This window comes from Phalangium opilio, unplaced genomic scaffold (genome assembly GCF_054372755.1).
Source record: "Phalangium opilio isolate 3A_F unplaced genomic scaffold, DU_Popi_V2 ptg000013l_1, whole genome shotgun sequence".
Classification (NCBI taxonomy): domain Eukaryota; kingdom Metazoa; phylum Arthropoda; class Arachnida; order Opiliones; family Phalangiidae; genus Phalangium; species Phalangium opilio.
In genome coordinates, this window is record NW_028324148.1 from 9,407,609 (window position 1) to 9,424,818 (window position 17,210).

The 17,210-nt window shown below is 36.8% G+C and overlaps 1 protein-coding gene across 3 annotated transcripts; it reads left to right on the forward strand.

Annotated features, from left to right (window-relative positions):
* Positions 1-4,612: 4,612 nt before the first annotated feature.
* On the forward strand, positions 4,613-7,229 carry LOC149708859 (uncharacterized). Of its 3 annotated transcripts, XR_016381228.1 has the most exons (6): positions 4,613-4,844; positions 4,958-5,107; positions 5,184-5,486; positions 6,064-6,552; positions 6,619-6,795; positions 6,890-7,229. XR_016381228.1 is itself a non-coding variant. In XM_089864340.1 (5 exons), exons 1-5 carry the CDS (start codon positions 4,628-4,630, stop codon positions 6,741-6,743), a joined length of 1,284 nt encoding a protein of 427 aa, XP_089720466.1. In that variant the 5' UTR covers positions 4,613-4,627; the 3' UTR covers positions 6,744-6,804. The 3 variants fall into 3 exon arrangements, 2 of the variants coding, with proteins under 2 accessions (XP_089720466.1, XP_089720467.1); XM_089864340.1 differs by lacking the exon at positions 6,890-7,229 and having other exon boundaries at positions 6,619-6,804; XM_089864341.1 differs by lacking the exons at positions 6,619-6,795; positions 6,890-7,229 and having other exon boundaries at positions 6,064-6,257; positions 6,319-6,493.
* The last annotated feature ends 9,981 nt before the right edge of the window (positions 7,230-17,210 follow it).

Consider the following 17,210-nt stretch of genomic DNA (forward strand, 5'->3'; position numbering starts at 1 on the left):
AAATCTTCTCTGTAGAATTAATAACAGCTACTGGGAAAAATGACATGAGGTAGGTAGACGCTTTTAAAGGAAACGTAATCCTTTCTACACATTATACAGTAAAATAACGGCCTTTTTCTATATATTAAAGGAACAATATAAAAAAGATCTCTTATTGCAACATAATTAGCATTTAATTAGTCTTAAAAACGTGGACTACTGTGCAGCTATTTGTTTAGTGGCATCTGCTGGCAATAACCTCTTACCCTTTCCTCTCTCACCCTGTAAGAATTCAACCATTTCGGTTGGGGTAGGAGGTTCTAGGTAGCAGACGCCACTAAACCAATGGCATCACAGTATCCTCGTTTTAAAGACAAATTAATTGCTAATTATTTGTAATTTATTATTTATTTATTTATTTTTAATAGTTTTCCTTTTATATTCGTATAACTCCGTATAATTCTGTGTAATTTTGTATAATTTGTATATTGTACAATTTTTGCATAATTTACATTTTGTATAACTTGCATAATTCTCATGTGTATAATCTCGTGAGTTGTGAACCAACTTTTATTCTGCACAATAAACCTCTATTTCATTTCATTTCATATTTGGAAATAGGCCATTCTTTTAAGGTATAATAGAGAATTAATTTACTATAAGAATGCCTAAGTCACTAGATTTTGCACTTCTACTCTTACGCCGGTGTTAGTGGACAAGTAAGCCCCACCCCTTTCATGTCCGTCATTGATCTGCGCTTTCCTATTGGATCCCGTGGGGATAGGTCATACAGACACGATTGACGTATTCCGAATAGAGAAAAAAAAAACTCGAGCAAAGTAAACAGAAAATGGAGGCTGCCAGCGGTGCTGAAACGGTTAGGGAATGGTTTTTAATTGCCATTAACAAGTTAGTTAAAGGTCTTGAACCTAACTTAATGGATTTTGAATACGCGTCTCTACGTGAAAATGATTTCGTGAGTTCCAAAAACCAAACCAAGGCTTAACGAGAAGGTAAAAGAGATAGATGGTGGAAAACATAGAGTAAGATAAAATATTAAGTCCCACCTTGGTTTCCATGAGGGGGGATTGTCGACTATCACGCGGGCACCGGACGCCTTTTCAGGCCTTCTTATAGTAAATTCCTTCTTGGTATAATGATATGTTAGCAGAAACTTCCCTTTAAATAAGGTATAAAGATGTAGATTTTCCTTCTAAAAAATAGTTTAGATGAGAGACTGATTTAGATTAAACTTCTAAATCCTCAGTTGAGTGGAAAGCACCAAACTATAAAAGCCATTAAACTGAAATAGCTAAGTCATCGTGTGTAAGGATATTTAGGTATCGTTTAATCTGGAGGATTTATACTAGGGACGATATTGGTCGTTTTCGCTATCGATTTTCACGATGAAATTTCAAAGTACGGTTTTCTTTATAGCGTAAGTAATAACCGATGTATAATTTAGCCATCGTATGAGCCGCTAATTTCAAAGACCTTGTAATGTCCTCATATGCATGTTCGATTATTGGGGCCTGTAATTCGGAGCGGAGCCGCATAGTGCTGCACTTAAACACGCTCGCCAGGATCGTAACTCGAATTTTCGATGGATTGGCATACAGCCTTAATCACGGGAGTTTAAAACTTGAAATTTTTGAAGGTGGCGGAAATCAGAATTGTATTTGTCGACTATTTTACGCTTTAGCTTGATTCCAATTCAAAACGAAAGCACGACGGAAACCCGGCAGAAAGGAGTCAACCGAAAAATGTGTAGCCCAAACACGACGGAATTTCCAATCAGCTGGCTGTAACTTATGTCCTATTTTTTCGATCGCGTTCGGCGTTACACGGATATCTGAGGAAATTAAATTAAACGAATAATGACGTAACATCTTTCGAGAGCTCATGCAAACGCGTGTTCGAACGATAGCAGTCGTTTATTTATTGTTAGCTTTTACAAATAGTTGATCAGAGGACTTTTTGGAAACAATGCCACTAAAAAAGATAGTATTATCAAGAAATCGCTCCCATATGTTTTGTAACTCAAGAAATATCTATTAACAAACTCGAAAATCTGACCTACTGTGAAAAATTACAACCGGAGGCGGGCTTAAGTTCTAATATCTGCATCGTCTGGTGCGTGATACCCACCCGACCGAAAAAATCCCGACGGAAACCACGCAGCCGAAGGTACAAATTTGAACTTACGCCGGACTACGGCGGTAGACCTTTGACACTACGACCGAATTTTGAGGTAGGCGGTAGATTTTTTCGGTCACGTGACAAATGGGAGTGGTTTTTCGAGAGCCCAAGCTTACATCTATTTTCTGTCTTGGTCCCATTTTTTCAAAAAAGCCCAGTCAACTACTTTTAACTTCTAACATATAACATCAAACACAACAAACAAATGACGGTTATCAATCGATACCGCGTATGAATGCGCTCTTGGAACATATGAGGGTGTAAGTCCGATTAATTTAATTTGCTAAGAATCCGGCGTAACGCCGAACAAGACTGAAAAAAATTAAATAAAACACGAGTTACACCTGGCCGAACTTCCATCGGGCTCGGCGTCAAAAAATTTCGGTCGAGTTCCCGTCCTCTTTTCGGTCGAGTGGGAATCTATCTTAACATAACAGAGAATCAAGTGTCTAATCCAGACTCGACCACTAAGTTGTGATACAGTTGCATATCGTATAGAACAGCTGACTCAAATCAGAATTTACAGAGTTTAAGGCCACGAAATGCACATTTTTTCTTTTAAGAAAAAAAATTAAATAAAAAAATGATTTAAGATTCTGCATAAATTAAGATTATCGTTTTGATATGTTTTTATTTAAAGACTACAAAATTTGAAAGAATTATGTTTACAGCTTGTTTGTAAACGCTTAAGTGATGATAAAGAAAGAAACTTGCCTATCTTGGACATTTTGTCTAGAAATGACGAGCTGCTTATCATACAGGGCTAAGATATCCTCTTTCATAGCAAGGAAATTAACTCGAAATTATTGTCTACCGTTTTCTACCTCTATCTTTAATGCGAACTCTAAAATGTAAGGATTTAATAATGTCAGTATGTTTGGTTTCTTTCACTCCGACGTCTTCCAAGTTGGCCGCAGATTTTAAAACGTTATACAGTATAGAATATTAATCCGTTTATTTATTAAGTATCAGTCAAATAAACTTTTCATAATTTTGTTTAGTTATGTGGCTTCTAATACTCAAAAGTACGCAGCCATTGAAGGCCCAAGGGATTTATTTTTGAGTTAAGCTAGAGTCCAGCTCAACCGCAAAATACTGACGGAAATCACGGGTCACGTGACAGAATGGAGGGTTTCCCGAGCGCCCAAACTGAAGCGATATCTTTCTTTCTTGGTGACATTGTTTCCAAAAAGGGCTGATCAACTACTTGTAACAGCTAATATCATCCACAATAAATATATGGCGGCTTTCGATTGATCCCGCGTACGCGTGCTCTCGTGAAAGGTATGACGTCGTTAGTCCGATTAATTTCATTAGCTTAGAACCTAGCGTAACGCCGATCACGACCGAAAAAATATAACAGAAGTTGCGCTCGGGCGAACGAAAATTCCGCAGGGCTCCGCATAAGATATTTTCGGTCGAACCTCTTTCTGCCGGATTTCCTTCCTGTTTTTGTAGTGCTTTTGGTCGAAGCGTATTTAACTAAGCTTAGTTCTCAACCTTTCTTCTTTGATAGCGCTGCCCCACAGCTTTGCAAAATTAGACAATTGTCTCATTGCCTTACAACTAGAGCCGGCCCTGTATAGAGCTCATCTGTAGGTGATATTGCTTTAGTATTTTGGATGCACAAATCATTATTAATCGCCCAATCGATGATGATACTTCGAGATGTATGAGGAGTTTTCATCACATGTCTTTTATTGTGAAACTATGACCAGTCTCGTTAGCTTACCGGATTATTTCTCGAAGTATTCAACTTTCACTACAGAGACAAGAACAGAAATATCACTGTGTCGCTTCTATTTTTACCTCTCCGAGTCACGATGACGTCACGGAGAGGTATTACACTGTCACCGCGTTTGCAGTTGACAAATCGGAGCAAAGGTATATGCCATATCCGGACCGCATTCGCAGCTCACAGTCGTTAGGAAAAAGTGTATGCGGCGATCGGCTAGGGTTACGAGAAACGTCAAGGCTTCCAATGGCAGGGCTTCCACCAAAGGTTCACGCAATCGCGGGTTTCTTATCATTTACTGTGAATTAATCGCCTTATATACCATAATTTCCAAAAAATGTTAAAGAGGCGTACGCTTGAATTCAAACGTCAACAATTGCTATGTTTAAAATGGTTTTAGGAATGACGATTTAAATGGTTAATATGAATTATATTTATCCATTATGTCTCGACCCGGAGAGGTTTATTTTGGTTACCCAACTTGTTTTTTTGCTGATATCACTGATTTAAATTGTTAAAGCGCATTTTAACATTAAATAACCGAGAATAGACTTATCGAGCATCTTTGATAACTTCTTTTTTATTACTTGCATTTTGTGGACACGATGTTATCTTTGTTTTTTAAGAATTTCTTGAATTTTCATAGATTTTTTTAGATATAAGAGCGGGATCATTGGAGACTTGGAAAAATTGTTTAAATGTGCGCTAGCAGCCATGGGAATCGTGTCATTTATTTTCCACAATAATTCAGGTGTAGATTCCTTGCACTCTTGGTTCGTAGCTTTTTGCGGATGTCTCTACTTAGCACTCGTTGCTGGATTCATAATGACATCCGGAGTGCTTTTCGTCCTCATTCAAGATCGTTATGACGTCGAAAAACAAAGTGCTTCTTATCCGGTCAACGCTTTAAGCGCCACTCATTTTATATGCAGTATGACTATTATTCTAATAACGTAATATCAAAAACATAGGAAATTCCTGTAGCACGAATCTTAGTGACATTTTAAAATGTGTTAAAAAATGAAATTAATGGTATTCTTTCAGGTGTTTTCAGTGGACCGATTACGTACCATTTCAAAGCAAGGAAAACTTTATTAATTGCCAGTATTTTGGCCGTTTTTGGATCTTGCCTTTCTGTCTTCAGTCCAATAAACGACGCTGTTTTGTGGCTGACAATTTGCATGATTATTAGAGGTGAGTGTTTTTCAAATTTAGAAAAACAATAGTTACAAAATAGCTAAGATTTATTTATAATTATTTTTCGGTCAAGGGTTTGGCGCCAGTTTAGTAACACCTGTTATTTACCAACTGACATCACATCACTTCAAAAAGGGTCTCGGAAAGGCGTTGGTCTTAATTTCTTTGTCATATCCTTTGGGAGGTCTTATACTTCCGATAACAGTGAGAGTTGCCGCGGAAGAATATGGCCTACAACCGTCCTGGTTATGTCACGCTGCCGTTTACTGTCAGGCGATCTTATTGGCCCTAGTCGTTATCCCGAGCCATTGCCAAAAACTCATGGAACATAAAGGAAACGAAGCCTTCATCGATGGAGAACAAAATAATATTACAGGTAAGGTTAAAACAATGGATTACCAAGATTAGTGTTTAACACAGAAATACTCTCCATAAACATGGTTTAAAAGGGAATATGCTAGAAACCCATTTACTTCTGGTGTATTTCTTGTAGTGCGGTTTTTCTCTTAGAGGGGCGTTTTCTGCCCACGTATTTCTCGTAGAGGGGCGTTTCTATGCCATGTATTTCTCCTAAACGGGCGTTACCTGCACACGTATTCCACGTAGAGGGGCGTTTTCTGGCCACGTATTCTCGTAGAGGGCCTTTTCTGCCCAGACTTTTCCAATTAAGGAGCTTTTGCAAGCATGTATTTCTAGTATAGGTGCATTTCTGGCGATGTATTTCTCATAAAAGGGTGTTTTCAGGATATCTATAAGGGGCGTCCCATTGGACAGGATTTTTGAGCTTTTTTTTTCCATTTCCAAAGCCTCTAACAGCTTTCAGATGTAGTAAAATTCGATCATGCATAAAAATATGACCGCGCGTCATATGGTATTACTTTTGAGTTAATGCTATTCTAATCGCACTAGAAATTAAAAATTTATTACAAAAGATGAAATTTTATACTTTACAGAGAAAGAAAAACCGGTGCTCAGTTTTCTAAGTCAAGTAGTGACTTTGCTTGGTAACAAGACCTTCTATCTCTTGTGTTTTTGTCAAATGGTGATATATTTTTGCGTCATGGGTCTGCGAACAACAATTGTCGACTATGGACGAGACAAAAACCTTCATACCAATCTTAAGAATTACATTTTGGAGATACTATCGGTTTGCGAAATCACCAGAATTATTGCGGGAAGCTTTATTGATGCGCGTTTATGTTTTGAAGAAACAATCATCACGTTTTTCTGCGTCATCGGGACCGTAAGCTTTGGTTGCATAACGTTAACTGGAGATTACGCTTTTGTCGTCATGGCATGCTTGTGCAACGTAAGTTTCGCCTTCATACACACTTGCGTTCAAACTTTAGTACCAACTCTGGGTTTATCCAACATCGCTACTGTAATTGGGGTCAGCGCCAGTTTATCGGGTTTTTCTCAGTTAGCTTTATCACCATTAGTAGGTAAGGGATATTTTTAATTATTTGAAATTTTTAAATGTGAATTGAGCTTGAATGTTTTTCATACAGGTCTATTCCGGGATGTTCACGGCAGTTATGATTACTTATATTTCACTTTTTCCATCTTGCATCTTCTAATGGCATTTTACTTTGGTTTTAGTCGCGCCCAACGCTGGTTTCGCCAACAAAATTGAAATTGCAATTTTATATATACAATTTTATTATTATACTTATTAAAAAATGTCAGTAAGTTGACAGATTATGTTCCTTTATTATCCTAAACATATTATCTAATAAACAACAAATAAACAAGTTGGCTTGGTCTCGTCTCCATTTAAAGGATAGATGATCCTATGATCACGTGACTAAAGAAGTCCACTGTAATACCATCTGTCGTTGAGCGACGAAAACAAATCTCTTATTTTTCTGATTGGACTAGAGTCAGACTCTTGGGGTAAAACAGGTTCTGCGCATGCAAAATCATGTCAATCATGTTATTTATTCTCGCCTCAAAACACGAGAACGAGATCTGAGCCGTTATAACAATTCAAAAGATTTGTTGGTTGGATCTATTCACTACACGCTACCCACACCCATAAATGGGTGGCTAAAAACATAACCGTTACCCTAACTGACAAATTTAAAAGTATTATCTTGTTGCAATTTTAATAAAAAAATATCTATGTATGACGTCGGGATTTTATACCACTATGCTGCTGTAGAACATGAGCCTTCCAAGTTTAAATCTAGTTTAGCAATTCAATTAAAATTTGAATCGCTGATCTCTGTCTGTCAGTCAGGTAATTAATAACGCTTGATCCGTTAGTTGCAGAGATTTCATGTAGATGGCGTATAGATCGTGGTCTAAGCCAGTTTCAAAAATTTAAAAGAGTATTGAAGAATGATGTGAATATAACAAGAAAGTGTAGAATCAATAAGAATTAAACTCGTAAAATTTGCACGAACTGAATAATTTAAAGTTGTGTCTTATATTTTTGAGGAAGTGGTTTATTTGTATGTTTTGTGCACAGCCACAATTACTCATCGAATTTGATCAAACTGCACTCTTCATGTCAGAAAAACTAGAGAAGGGTTTTAGACGTGGCTTGGTAGAGTTGCTCAAGATTGGGTCCTAATTTCGACCGGAAACATTTTAGCTTTAAGAATATGTTTAAGATTAAATTAATTTTTAAGTTCTACAAAATGAAGTTTCTAAAAACTAGGCCTACATCATGCGGATAATGCTTCCAGTTGGAGATAAAGAGTGTTTATTAAGACAGGGAACTCTTCATGGTTTCCAGTTCCTAAAAACAACAGGGCTTAGCTAGTAATACGTATTTAGATTGAAGCTTTTTTCGTCAAAATAATATAAATATAGTCGCCTGATAAAATTCTTAATGAACGAGTACAGAATAGATATGTGATACAACGTACACTTCACACGTATTCCTTTGAAAATAATGCACACATTTCATGATATTATGTTTTCCGCAGTTCTCGTTTTGGAGAGAAAAAAGACCGTTATCAAATAATTGGTTTATTAAAATATAAGTGACTTATCTCTTTCATTCTTAAAAGTCTAGGTTTAAAAAGACGTTCTTAATAATTCTAATTTCCTGTATAACTTTATATTGAAACCAAAAAAGCCTTTTTTATATGATAAAATATTTTGTTCGTAGAAATCAAAGAGTTGTTTTTGCAGCCCTGAAATAAGGATGAAGTTTATGAAAGAATGAAACCGAATATAAGTTATTGGTCCACAGGGTAAAGAAAAACATAAAACCTGTGCGTGTCAGATTCTCTCTCTCTCTTGGCGAGTTTTTTACGCTTGAGGTAATTTCGAAACGGTTTTCGTATACTTTAAGAGTTTTATAACAACATAAGGACAGAAAACCTCAGCAAAGACAGTAGGCCTATAGGAATGAAAAGAATTTCATAGTTCCTCCCTATCGTCGTATAAAGGCGGTATTGCTTTGGAATTCTGGTGGATCCTCATGTCTCGAACTCGTTCTTCCAGAAAATTCTCGGTTTTGTAAGAAAATGTAATGCAACTGAATATGAACGGTGAGAGCTTTCGCAATTGAGTTTCACAATATAACAGTACAAGAATTACACGACCTAGTGTGATATATTGCCATTTCCAACTGGACAAGCAAACTACGTCATTCGCCAATCCTGTAGTGATTGAATTTTCATAATTTCATTTTTAGTTTCGAAGATTTATACGGTTTTTGGTCACTCACGACGCGATTGATAGGCCGTTGTGAATTTCAATGAGCATTCACGAATCACCTAGCATTTTATGGACAGGACGTGGCTATTGGGAATCGACATCTTCAGTCCAATGTTTCAGATGAAGAAACGTAAAAATGTGCACCCTACTCGTCCAATTTGCCAATCATTTTTCTTAATTTAAAGCAAGTCTTTATTGTTAAGTTTAAACAAATGCTCCAAAAATTGAGGGGTGCGAGCTTAGCAAAGGCAAACTTTAGCTCCGCCCTCATGGAGACGTCATTTGCTTTAATGTGTCAGCCTGTCTAGTCTCCATCGTTGTTTTCCCTTCCTATTTTTTAATGTGCCTGTCAATCACGTACTTTTAGATTATTGGGTAAGGTAAATTATGTGTTTGAACATCTTAAATATCACCCACAAAGCGTTTCATTAGTTGGGGGTCTACAGTTGTTTTGGCCAGTAGAGCTAACATCTTTATCAACCCAAATTTCTTAGAGAAAAGACTACATGTTCTCCGGCCCAAGCCTCAACTTGAATATTTAATGTCGGAAGGTCAGAATCTATGGAATTAATATGCCTAGCTGAATTTGCAGCTGGGTTCAAATTCAACAAAAAAATGCTGAATCACGAAGGTTGCATGTCCAAACGGGGATGAAGAATTTGGTAGCGCGAAGGAGGAATCTGACGAAGCCTCGGTTTCAGTGATGTCAACTTCCCGAAAAAAAAGCACGTTTTCGGTTAACCGATTAATTTAAATGGCCGGTTTATAAGCTGGACATAAAAACCGGTTTTTATCCGGCCGTTTTTGATAAATGTTAGAAATGCTATACTCCAACGTAGACTCAAAGACCGAATATTAGTACAGAGTTGGTAGTGCCACTAGGCGATAACTAATGCCGCTTTCCGATGGCATTCTAGAATACACCATAGATGGAGTAATTTTCAAGGAGTGAGAAGGAAATTTCCTTTAAAATTGCATTATATGCATATGTGTCTCCTTAAATATTGCTCCATGGTTGCAAAATTGCTAGAAGCCAACCAAAACTAAATAGCAAGTGACGTAAATTTAAAATATTTAATTTTTTGAATAGAAAAAACTGATTCAGTTTTCATTTTAAAAAACCAATTAAAACCGAAGAATTAAAAAACCGGTGCTCTGTAGTTGTAAAAACTTGTTTTAGGTTAAATCGGGACTCGGGAGGTTTTTAACATCCCTATTCGGATTGGCTAGCTTCGATACACACAAACTAAAATATTTGGAAACGGAAATTACAACATCTAAAAAGATTCCATACATTCCTACAGAGAGCGACGAAGAAATTGATATTTTGGATAAAGATTTCAAAGAAATCTACGAAGCAAAAATTTGGATTTATTTCGCTGAAAAGAAAAAAAAATTGTAAAGAAAAGTAGTAAAATTGACTTTGAAAATGTGTGGGTGGAATTCCTTTAAAATGAAGGCCAAGTTAATGTTGCTAATGTTCGACCATAATGAAAGAGATAGTGAATACACGTTGAATGATAAAGAATTCTACTTTCTGCCTTTAAGAGATGAGATGGTAATGCAGACATTGGGTCGGAAGTTCGGAGCTGCCCGATAGCACTGTTCCAGACTACACAATCGTACAAACTGTTACTGTACTCTTATCGTAGAAGAAAAATGGTTCAGCGTTTAAACGTAATTCAAAGGTAAGTTTTTAACCAATATTTTGTGGAACTTGCATGCATAATGATCACTCAGTGGGAGATAATATTTTGATTTTTTAAATTATTTTGGAAGAAATACAAAAATTATATTCCTATAATCAGAAGTTTATGACTTCTTATCCTGGGAAGTAATGGACTCTAACCATATCCGGAACCATCTCTGTTAGCCAACTTCTTATTAGGTCCGATCACCGCGCCACCTACGGCGCTTCTCTCATTTTGAGCTGGCAGGCTGATTTGCGCGCCAGCAGCGGGAAAGTAACGAAACTTTAAGGTGTGTCCTGTGCTTTGAGGTAACGAATCAGAAACGGTGACAAGAAGAGCTGTTTTAATAGACTGCTAGAAATTCCGGTCAAACTAGTGTGGGGTCCTAGGCCCACGGATTGTAATGGATTTTCATAGAGTTCTAGACAGACGGCTTTTCAACGATTGGCGCTGAAGAAGTTTTGAACACGCCCCACAGTTTGAGTGCCTCAACCTCTCGGCGTGGGATTTTTTTCAGTAGATTAGATAGTTTTCCTAGTGGGGAGGAACTTTCGACCCTCTTTTACGACTGCCATAGGCAATTTTGACTAGCAGAGATGGATACTATATAAAGCCTTATTGTCCAATACTTCCCAGGATAAGAAGTCATTAACTTCTACTATAATAGAGGAAGAAATTGGTGTAAAATAATGGAGAAATGCGAAAGAAATAATTTTTACATCACAATCAATTTTAAAATAAAAAGTACGAATTCGATTTTGTCAGGGATCCATGTAATTTTAGAAGCAGAATAATCTGGGCACGCTTCAAAGTCCATGTTCACTTCCTCCGGGACGAGGGGGGGGGGGTATCAAAGAAGAGGCGGGTCATAGCGACAGAGGTAAAAAGGAAGTACGTTTATTTCACCGTCCCGTCAGCAAAATCATCAAAACGTAGTTTAAGTGAGCCAGTAAGATTATTTAAAATTTTCGTTACGTGTTGGAGGGAGGGGCTCTATACTGGGCTATTAGTCGGACTGAAATAAATACTAACTAAATGTTACGGAGATGTTGTCCTCTAAAACAGTACACTTCTGTTTGATAAAGATTCAATAACGGTCTAAAATCAATTGAAGACAGGTATGTCTTAATCCACGTGGGTTACTGTTGCCTTGTTTTAGGGATCAATCACTGTTTGGAAGCCCACATCTCTGCAACTAAATGTTGTTGACCTAATATTCTTTGTCACTTTCTATTCGGTTTGATCCTTAGAGCACAATCCTTTAAATTGGGATATTTATAAGAAACACCTTGTATTCTGATCTTGTGTTTTGAGATATTTAAGAAAAAAAAGAAAATTGAAGTTTGAATAATCTCTGACATGTTTCCAAAGATTATTCAAACCACAAGTTTCTTGCTGGAAAAAGCAAAGCAGTTTTGACGTCTCGTTGTGGTTTTTGTTATGGCATTGCACGCAGCACATATTATAGAGGAAAAGCTAGTCACGAAGTTCAGATCTTGTTCACCAGAAGGCGACACAGTTTTCTCCACCTCTGTTTTAGTTATATCTTTCATTTTCATAAAAAAATACTAACTTCCTCAAAATTGAAGTATTTAAAACTATCAAAACGATTTTTAGATGAAATCAAACCCTATATTACCTATAAAATGCACTTGATGTTTCCGCTGTCTTTAAAAATAGAATCTTTTGTGAAAATACCAACTAAATTAAGGGGCCTAAAAGTTTTTTCTAAAATATAAATTAATATTGAGCTTCAGCATTTTCACCGGAGCTGTGCTTTATTTAAACTAAAGTGCTTTATAATTTTCATCCAATTATATTTATAACAAACTTTGTCGTGTAAAAAAACTCAACCTCGTTGAAAATACTGTCAAGTAAAAAGCGCATATACTAAGGGAACAATAAATTCCTCCAAGGACTATAAAATAAGATTTCAGCAACGCCAGCATAACGTAGTTAAAGTGAGCCAACAACATAATTTAAAATTTTCATTTCGTGTTGAAGGGAGGGGCAGAAGTAAGTCGGACTGAAGTAAAGGCTAACCAATCTCTAAACCTGCTTCTAAAATTAAATGGATCCCTGATTTGGTTAAAACTGTTCCTTTATTTTTAAATGTTCTAATTAAGTAGATAACGATGTGGCTAATATTATGGTCCAGCCATTGGGTCATCTTGTTTTTAAGATGTCTTCGAGTACTAACAACTAGCTCGAGATCGAAAGGGAATCCACTGTACGCGGTTTCCAGTTCAGTACCCTATTTAATCGGTACGAAGCGACTCACTGCCCTCGCCTTATGAGAATCTCCGTCTCACCTCTCAAAATCAAGTGACAATCTTACGAAATATATCCTACAAACCTATGAATAATTTATGTTTCTGAAAAAAATTAACTTTCCACTACAAAAGGTTTTCACTTCAAATATATTAATCACACCATAAGAGTATTACACTCCATAAATATGGGTCGAAAGATTATTTGCTGAGAGCATGCATTCTTTATAAATTGAAGAAGGGCGTCTCTTGGGTGGATAGGGAGTCTTCTGGTGACAGATTTGGCACAAACAGAAACCATAGCTAACTTTGAACCATTATACCGAGATGGCGCTGCATTATCTTCATTTTTTTCGCGCATCTATGCAATGGATACAATGCCGATACTATATGACAATTAATTAGTTAAAAGTCATAGGTTTCAATGAGTTTTGAAGGAGACAGGATCGTTTCCCTTTGCCTCCTTAATTGGTCTTTTGCGTCTTTTCTACAATTACACAAACACGCATCTCTTCTATTCCCAAGCTGTCTCGGTTTACTATCTACCTACAAGCTAGTTTGGTAGCTTGAACAACACTAACTCTTTCTTTGCTATAGCACTGCCATCTCTAATGTACAACTGAAGCATTTTTATGTGACATTTTGAATTTGCGCTTAGTAACCGTTAGATGGCTCTTTTCTGGAGCGAATTTTAGCGATGGCGGAAGAAAATTCGTACTTCGCAGTCTCGCATGACGTCACGTCTTTCGCTTATGGTGGACCAGGAAGGGAAATAAGGATTTTTTTAAACTGGACTAAATAACCTGGTCAAAGACTTTTGACCAGGGCACTTGGTCTGCTAAACTAGAGAAGTGAATAATTAAAATATTGGAATTAATGTCTGGACTCTAGTTACCCTTGAATTATGTGAAATTCTAACTGCCACCCCTTTTATTCGTATTGCAAGGCCTAGTATTAGAGATGGCAGTGGCTATAAACTAAAGACCTTCGTCTCCGTACTCTAACACCCAGAAGAAGTGGAACACATTACTCTTTCAAGGAAAAACAAAGCTGTCCAGAGGGGGATAATTCGGTCCGTTTTCCCAGGACCTTTACCTTCTCAGGGTCGCGGGTAGGGTCAGAAAGCCGGGGAGGAAATGACGAAATGTTGTCCTTTTCAAGGGGGCTTAGAAACTCTCTTCATGGTCCTGTGGAACGGAAAATCTTTGGTAGCTACCAACTCATCCCACCAATTCTCCACATTTCATCTGAAAAGAACTCCAAAAAAATCTCGACCCTACCAAATACGAGAATTACGGCTTCATTACCGTTTAATTTACATTTTAGAGGCTGTTTTCTTACAATACGTTGCACTTCACTGATAAACGACTTGGCTGATCTGGGTTATATGAAATTCTACCTAACTTAAAGTTGAAATACAAATCATTCGCTACGCTATCTCAGGCAAACAAAGACAGCAAACAGAATAGTTGACTCGGTAGCCTTTAAAAAAGGGATCACCACAATTCGGAACACCGAACTATACCCATTGATGTATGGTGTTATGGAACAAGTCTTCTTTGTAGCCGATAGAAAGTAACATTTTTCGATCTGTTGGGAAAAGATAATTTCTATACTTACCATATACTTGCACTATAGTTCGAGTCATACCGCATTAAATAAAGCTAGGGTGATATAGTACTTTTGCGTCTCGCAACGACCTTATATCTTTACACCCACTCCAACAGGAATCATTCTTGCGTTACGAGTCGCGAGCTAGTCTAGGTATTTCCGGTTGGCTGCTTCCTGAAAGTTTTGTGGACACCTTAGAAACATATCAAACGCTTCTCTAGAGGGTCTTTATATGTTTGAAAGTTTTCTAATGGGCAAAGTGTTTCCGAGTTTTAGGTCCTGCTTGAAGTCTATTTTTTCTACGCTGCGAGCGTAAGGGAAGTGAAGTCAAAATTTTAAGAATCCACAAAACTTTCAGGAAGTATACGGTGTATTTAGGGACCATCGTCAAGGTTACATATCCCTCATTAAGCTGAGCTTGCGTTTCAAAATGTAACTGCTTGAAACATTTATTATTTTTGGCATCGCTTTCCACAACGAATTTGTAATTCAGTCTAATTATCTTGAGGGACCGTTTATAACCTTACCTACGTCATACAATAGACCATTCCAATAACCAAGAGGGGTGAAACTGTTCCCTTCATCTCGCTTTTTAGCGCCTGCGCTGTAGTCTTTTGTGAGTGCGCTGAGACGGCTATGTATCAACAACCTTGTATGTCCTGATACAGAGGGTTGCCTACCACATTTTTTATGTCGAAAAGGTCTATTAAGCGAGAGAGGATTTGTCACTTTGAGACATAATGTGATGAATAGTGAGGATTGGAGTGTTTTTTTACGTTAACTATTACTTTTATATTTTACAATTTTTAAATAATATAAATTTATTGGGCCATAAAATATCTTGAATACCAAGAACTAGCTTCAAATGTAATAGTTCTTCATGTCAGAATCCCTTGATTTTTACCTCTTTCAGCCTGAGAATTTTTCGAGATTCTGCAGCTGTACAAGCTTCAAACTACATTAGATTTGGTTTTTGTTTTTCTTAGCGATTAGATGAAACTTCAATCGTGTCAACATTTGCTAGATTCGATTATACGCGCTTAAATTGAAATAACGTTAAAGGAAAATAAGTTACAGGTCTCAGAACTATAGATTTGCAGTTGGCTGAAATAGTTTTTATAAATATCAAACGCTTGACACAACATGTACCGTACACAATGATGATGCTGAAAGTGCACCGTTATAGGTAGGAATAAAACATTAGAAATATTGATAAGTAATTCATGAACAGTCGAAAACGTCTTGTCCTCAACAGCCAACAAGCTTATTTTTTTTTCATTGTTTAGGTCTAATTTTTATCTATGTTTCAAATTGCAATTTAAAATGTCTTTCACATAACATAGGCCAGTAGCTTAAGTTTCATTGGCAAAGGTTTTGAGCTCCGAAATTAAAAGAAGCTATGAAAATATTGCTTTGGAATAGATCGGTAATATTTCGTATAAATTACTATGGTAAAAAAAATGCTACACATCGGTGTACGGGTAAATTATGGACGAAAAAAGTTGAACACTGCAAGTGCGGAAACTTTTAAGATACTGAACTTAATGAAAAATATATGTAAATTTATGTATAACAAAATTGTCAGCTAATGGCATTAGAATAGTTTCAGCATCTTATGAGGGATAGATGAAGGAAAAATAGTGGATGGAAAAATTGGTTAATTTCTAGCCGATAAAGGAATAATGGCTAGTTAATTATTGCTACCTAACGTAATGAAATAAAAATTTCCAAATTTCTTTGAACTGTGAACTTGAAACAGAAACTGAGAACACTTTTCCTCCAATTTACAAACAGCGAACTCGTTCCCCAATAGTGAAGCAACACCCACACGTCCCGAACAAAACCTTTCCGTGACGTACGTCAGTCGGAGTGGTAATTATCACAGGGTCCATCGTTGCTTGTAACACTTTAATAAAGAGATACATGGAAATTCTGATTATGCGTTTAAAAAAATGCTGGTCTAATTAAGTACAAATTTTGTCATTGCAAGGGGTTTCGTTACTTATGAGGCAAAATGAAGTGATTACGATTTATCTCGCTTCCTGACTTTTGTATAGATGATGATAGTCACAAGGTTCGCTTGTTTATAGGAAAGGAAGCCATTGAAAGGGAAACGATCGATAAGGCATTCTACAGCACTGATAACCCTGCAGGGCATCGCCGCTTCCTTCCATAGCCATTCCCTTTAATTAAGATGACTGGGAAGTAATTGCTGCCATTCCCAACTGACGTCTCTGAGGCCTTATTTAGAACGTTATTTGCTTTCTTTATTGGGTTATTGTGAGCAAACGATACGAAAACTAATGAGGAAATGGATGGAGCTGCCACAGTTTGTTTTCACGTTGCACAAGGGTGTAAATAGTTCATAATGACATATATTGCCCATGAATTCCAAGATCGAAAGCGAAACAGTCGCTCGAAAGCCTGAAAATTGCGGAACTCACCATGGGGCAACTGGTAAATCACATCCTTTTTCTTCTCTTACATCTGGCTACAAGTAATTAATTCTTGATTGGGAAAGATTCAACGAATAATACTTTGAAAAATGGGAATTTCGCGTAAGGTTGTAGTATAGAGTCGAATAAACTAAAAAAACTCACAAAATATAACACAATACAACTTTAAGTATCTATCATATTATAGTACAATAGGTGAAAAAGATTAGACTAACAATTGTAAGGATAATATCGCCGAGTTACTCACTTGAATAATCAGATGTACAAAACCGCAGAAATCGATTTCTTGATATCTTGAATTCTTATAAAATCATCCGTAATCACAATCATTTTTGTGGGTAATCAAAGTAATCAGAAATCTCGGATAATCACTGAAAATCACATGAAATCTTGAGAAAAT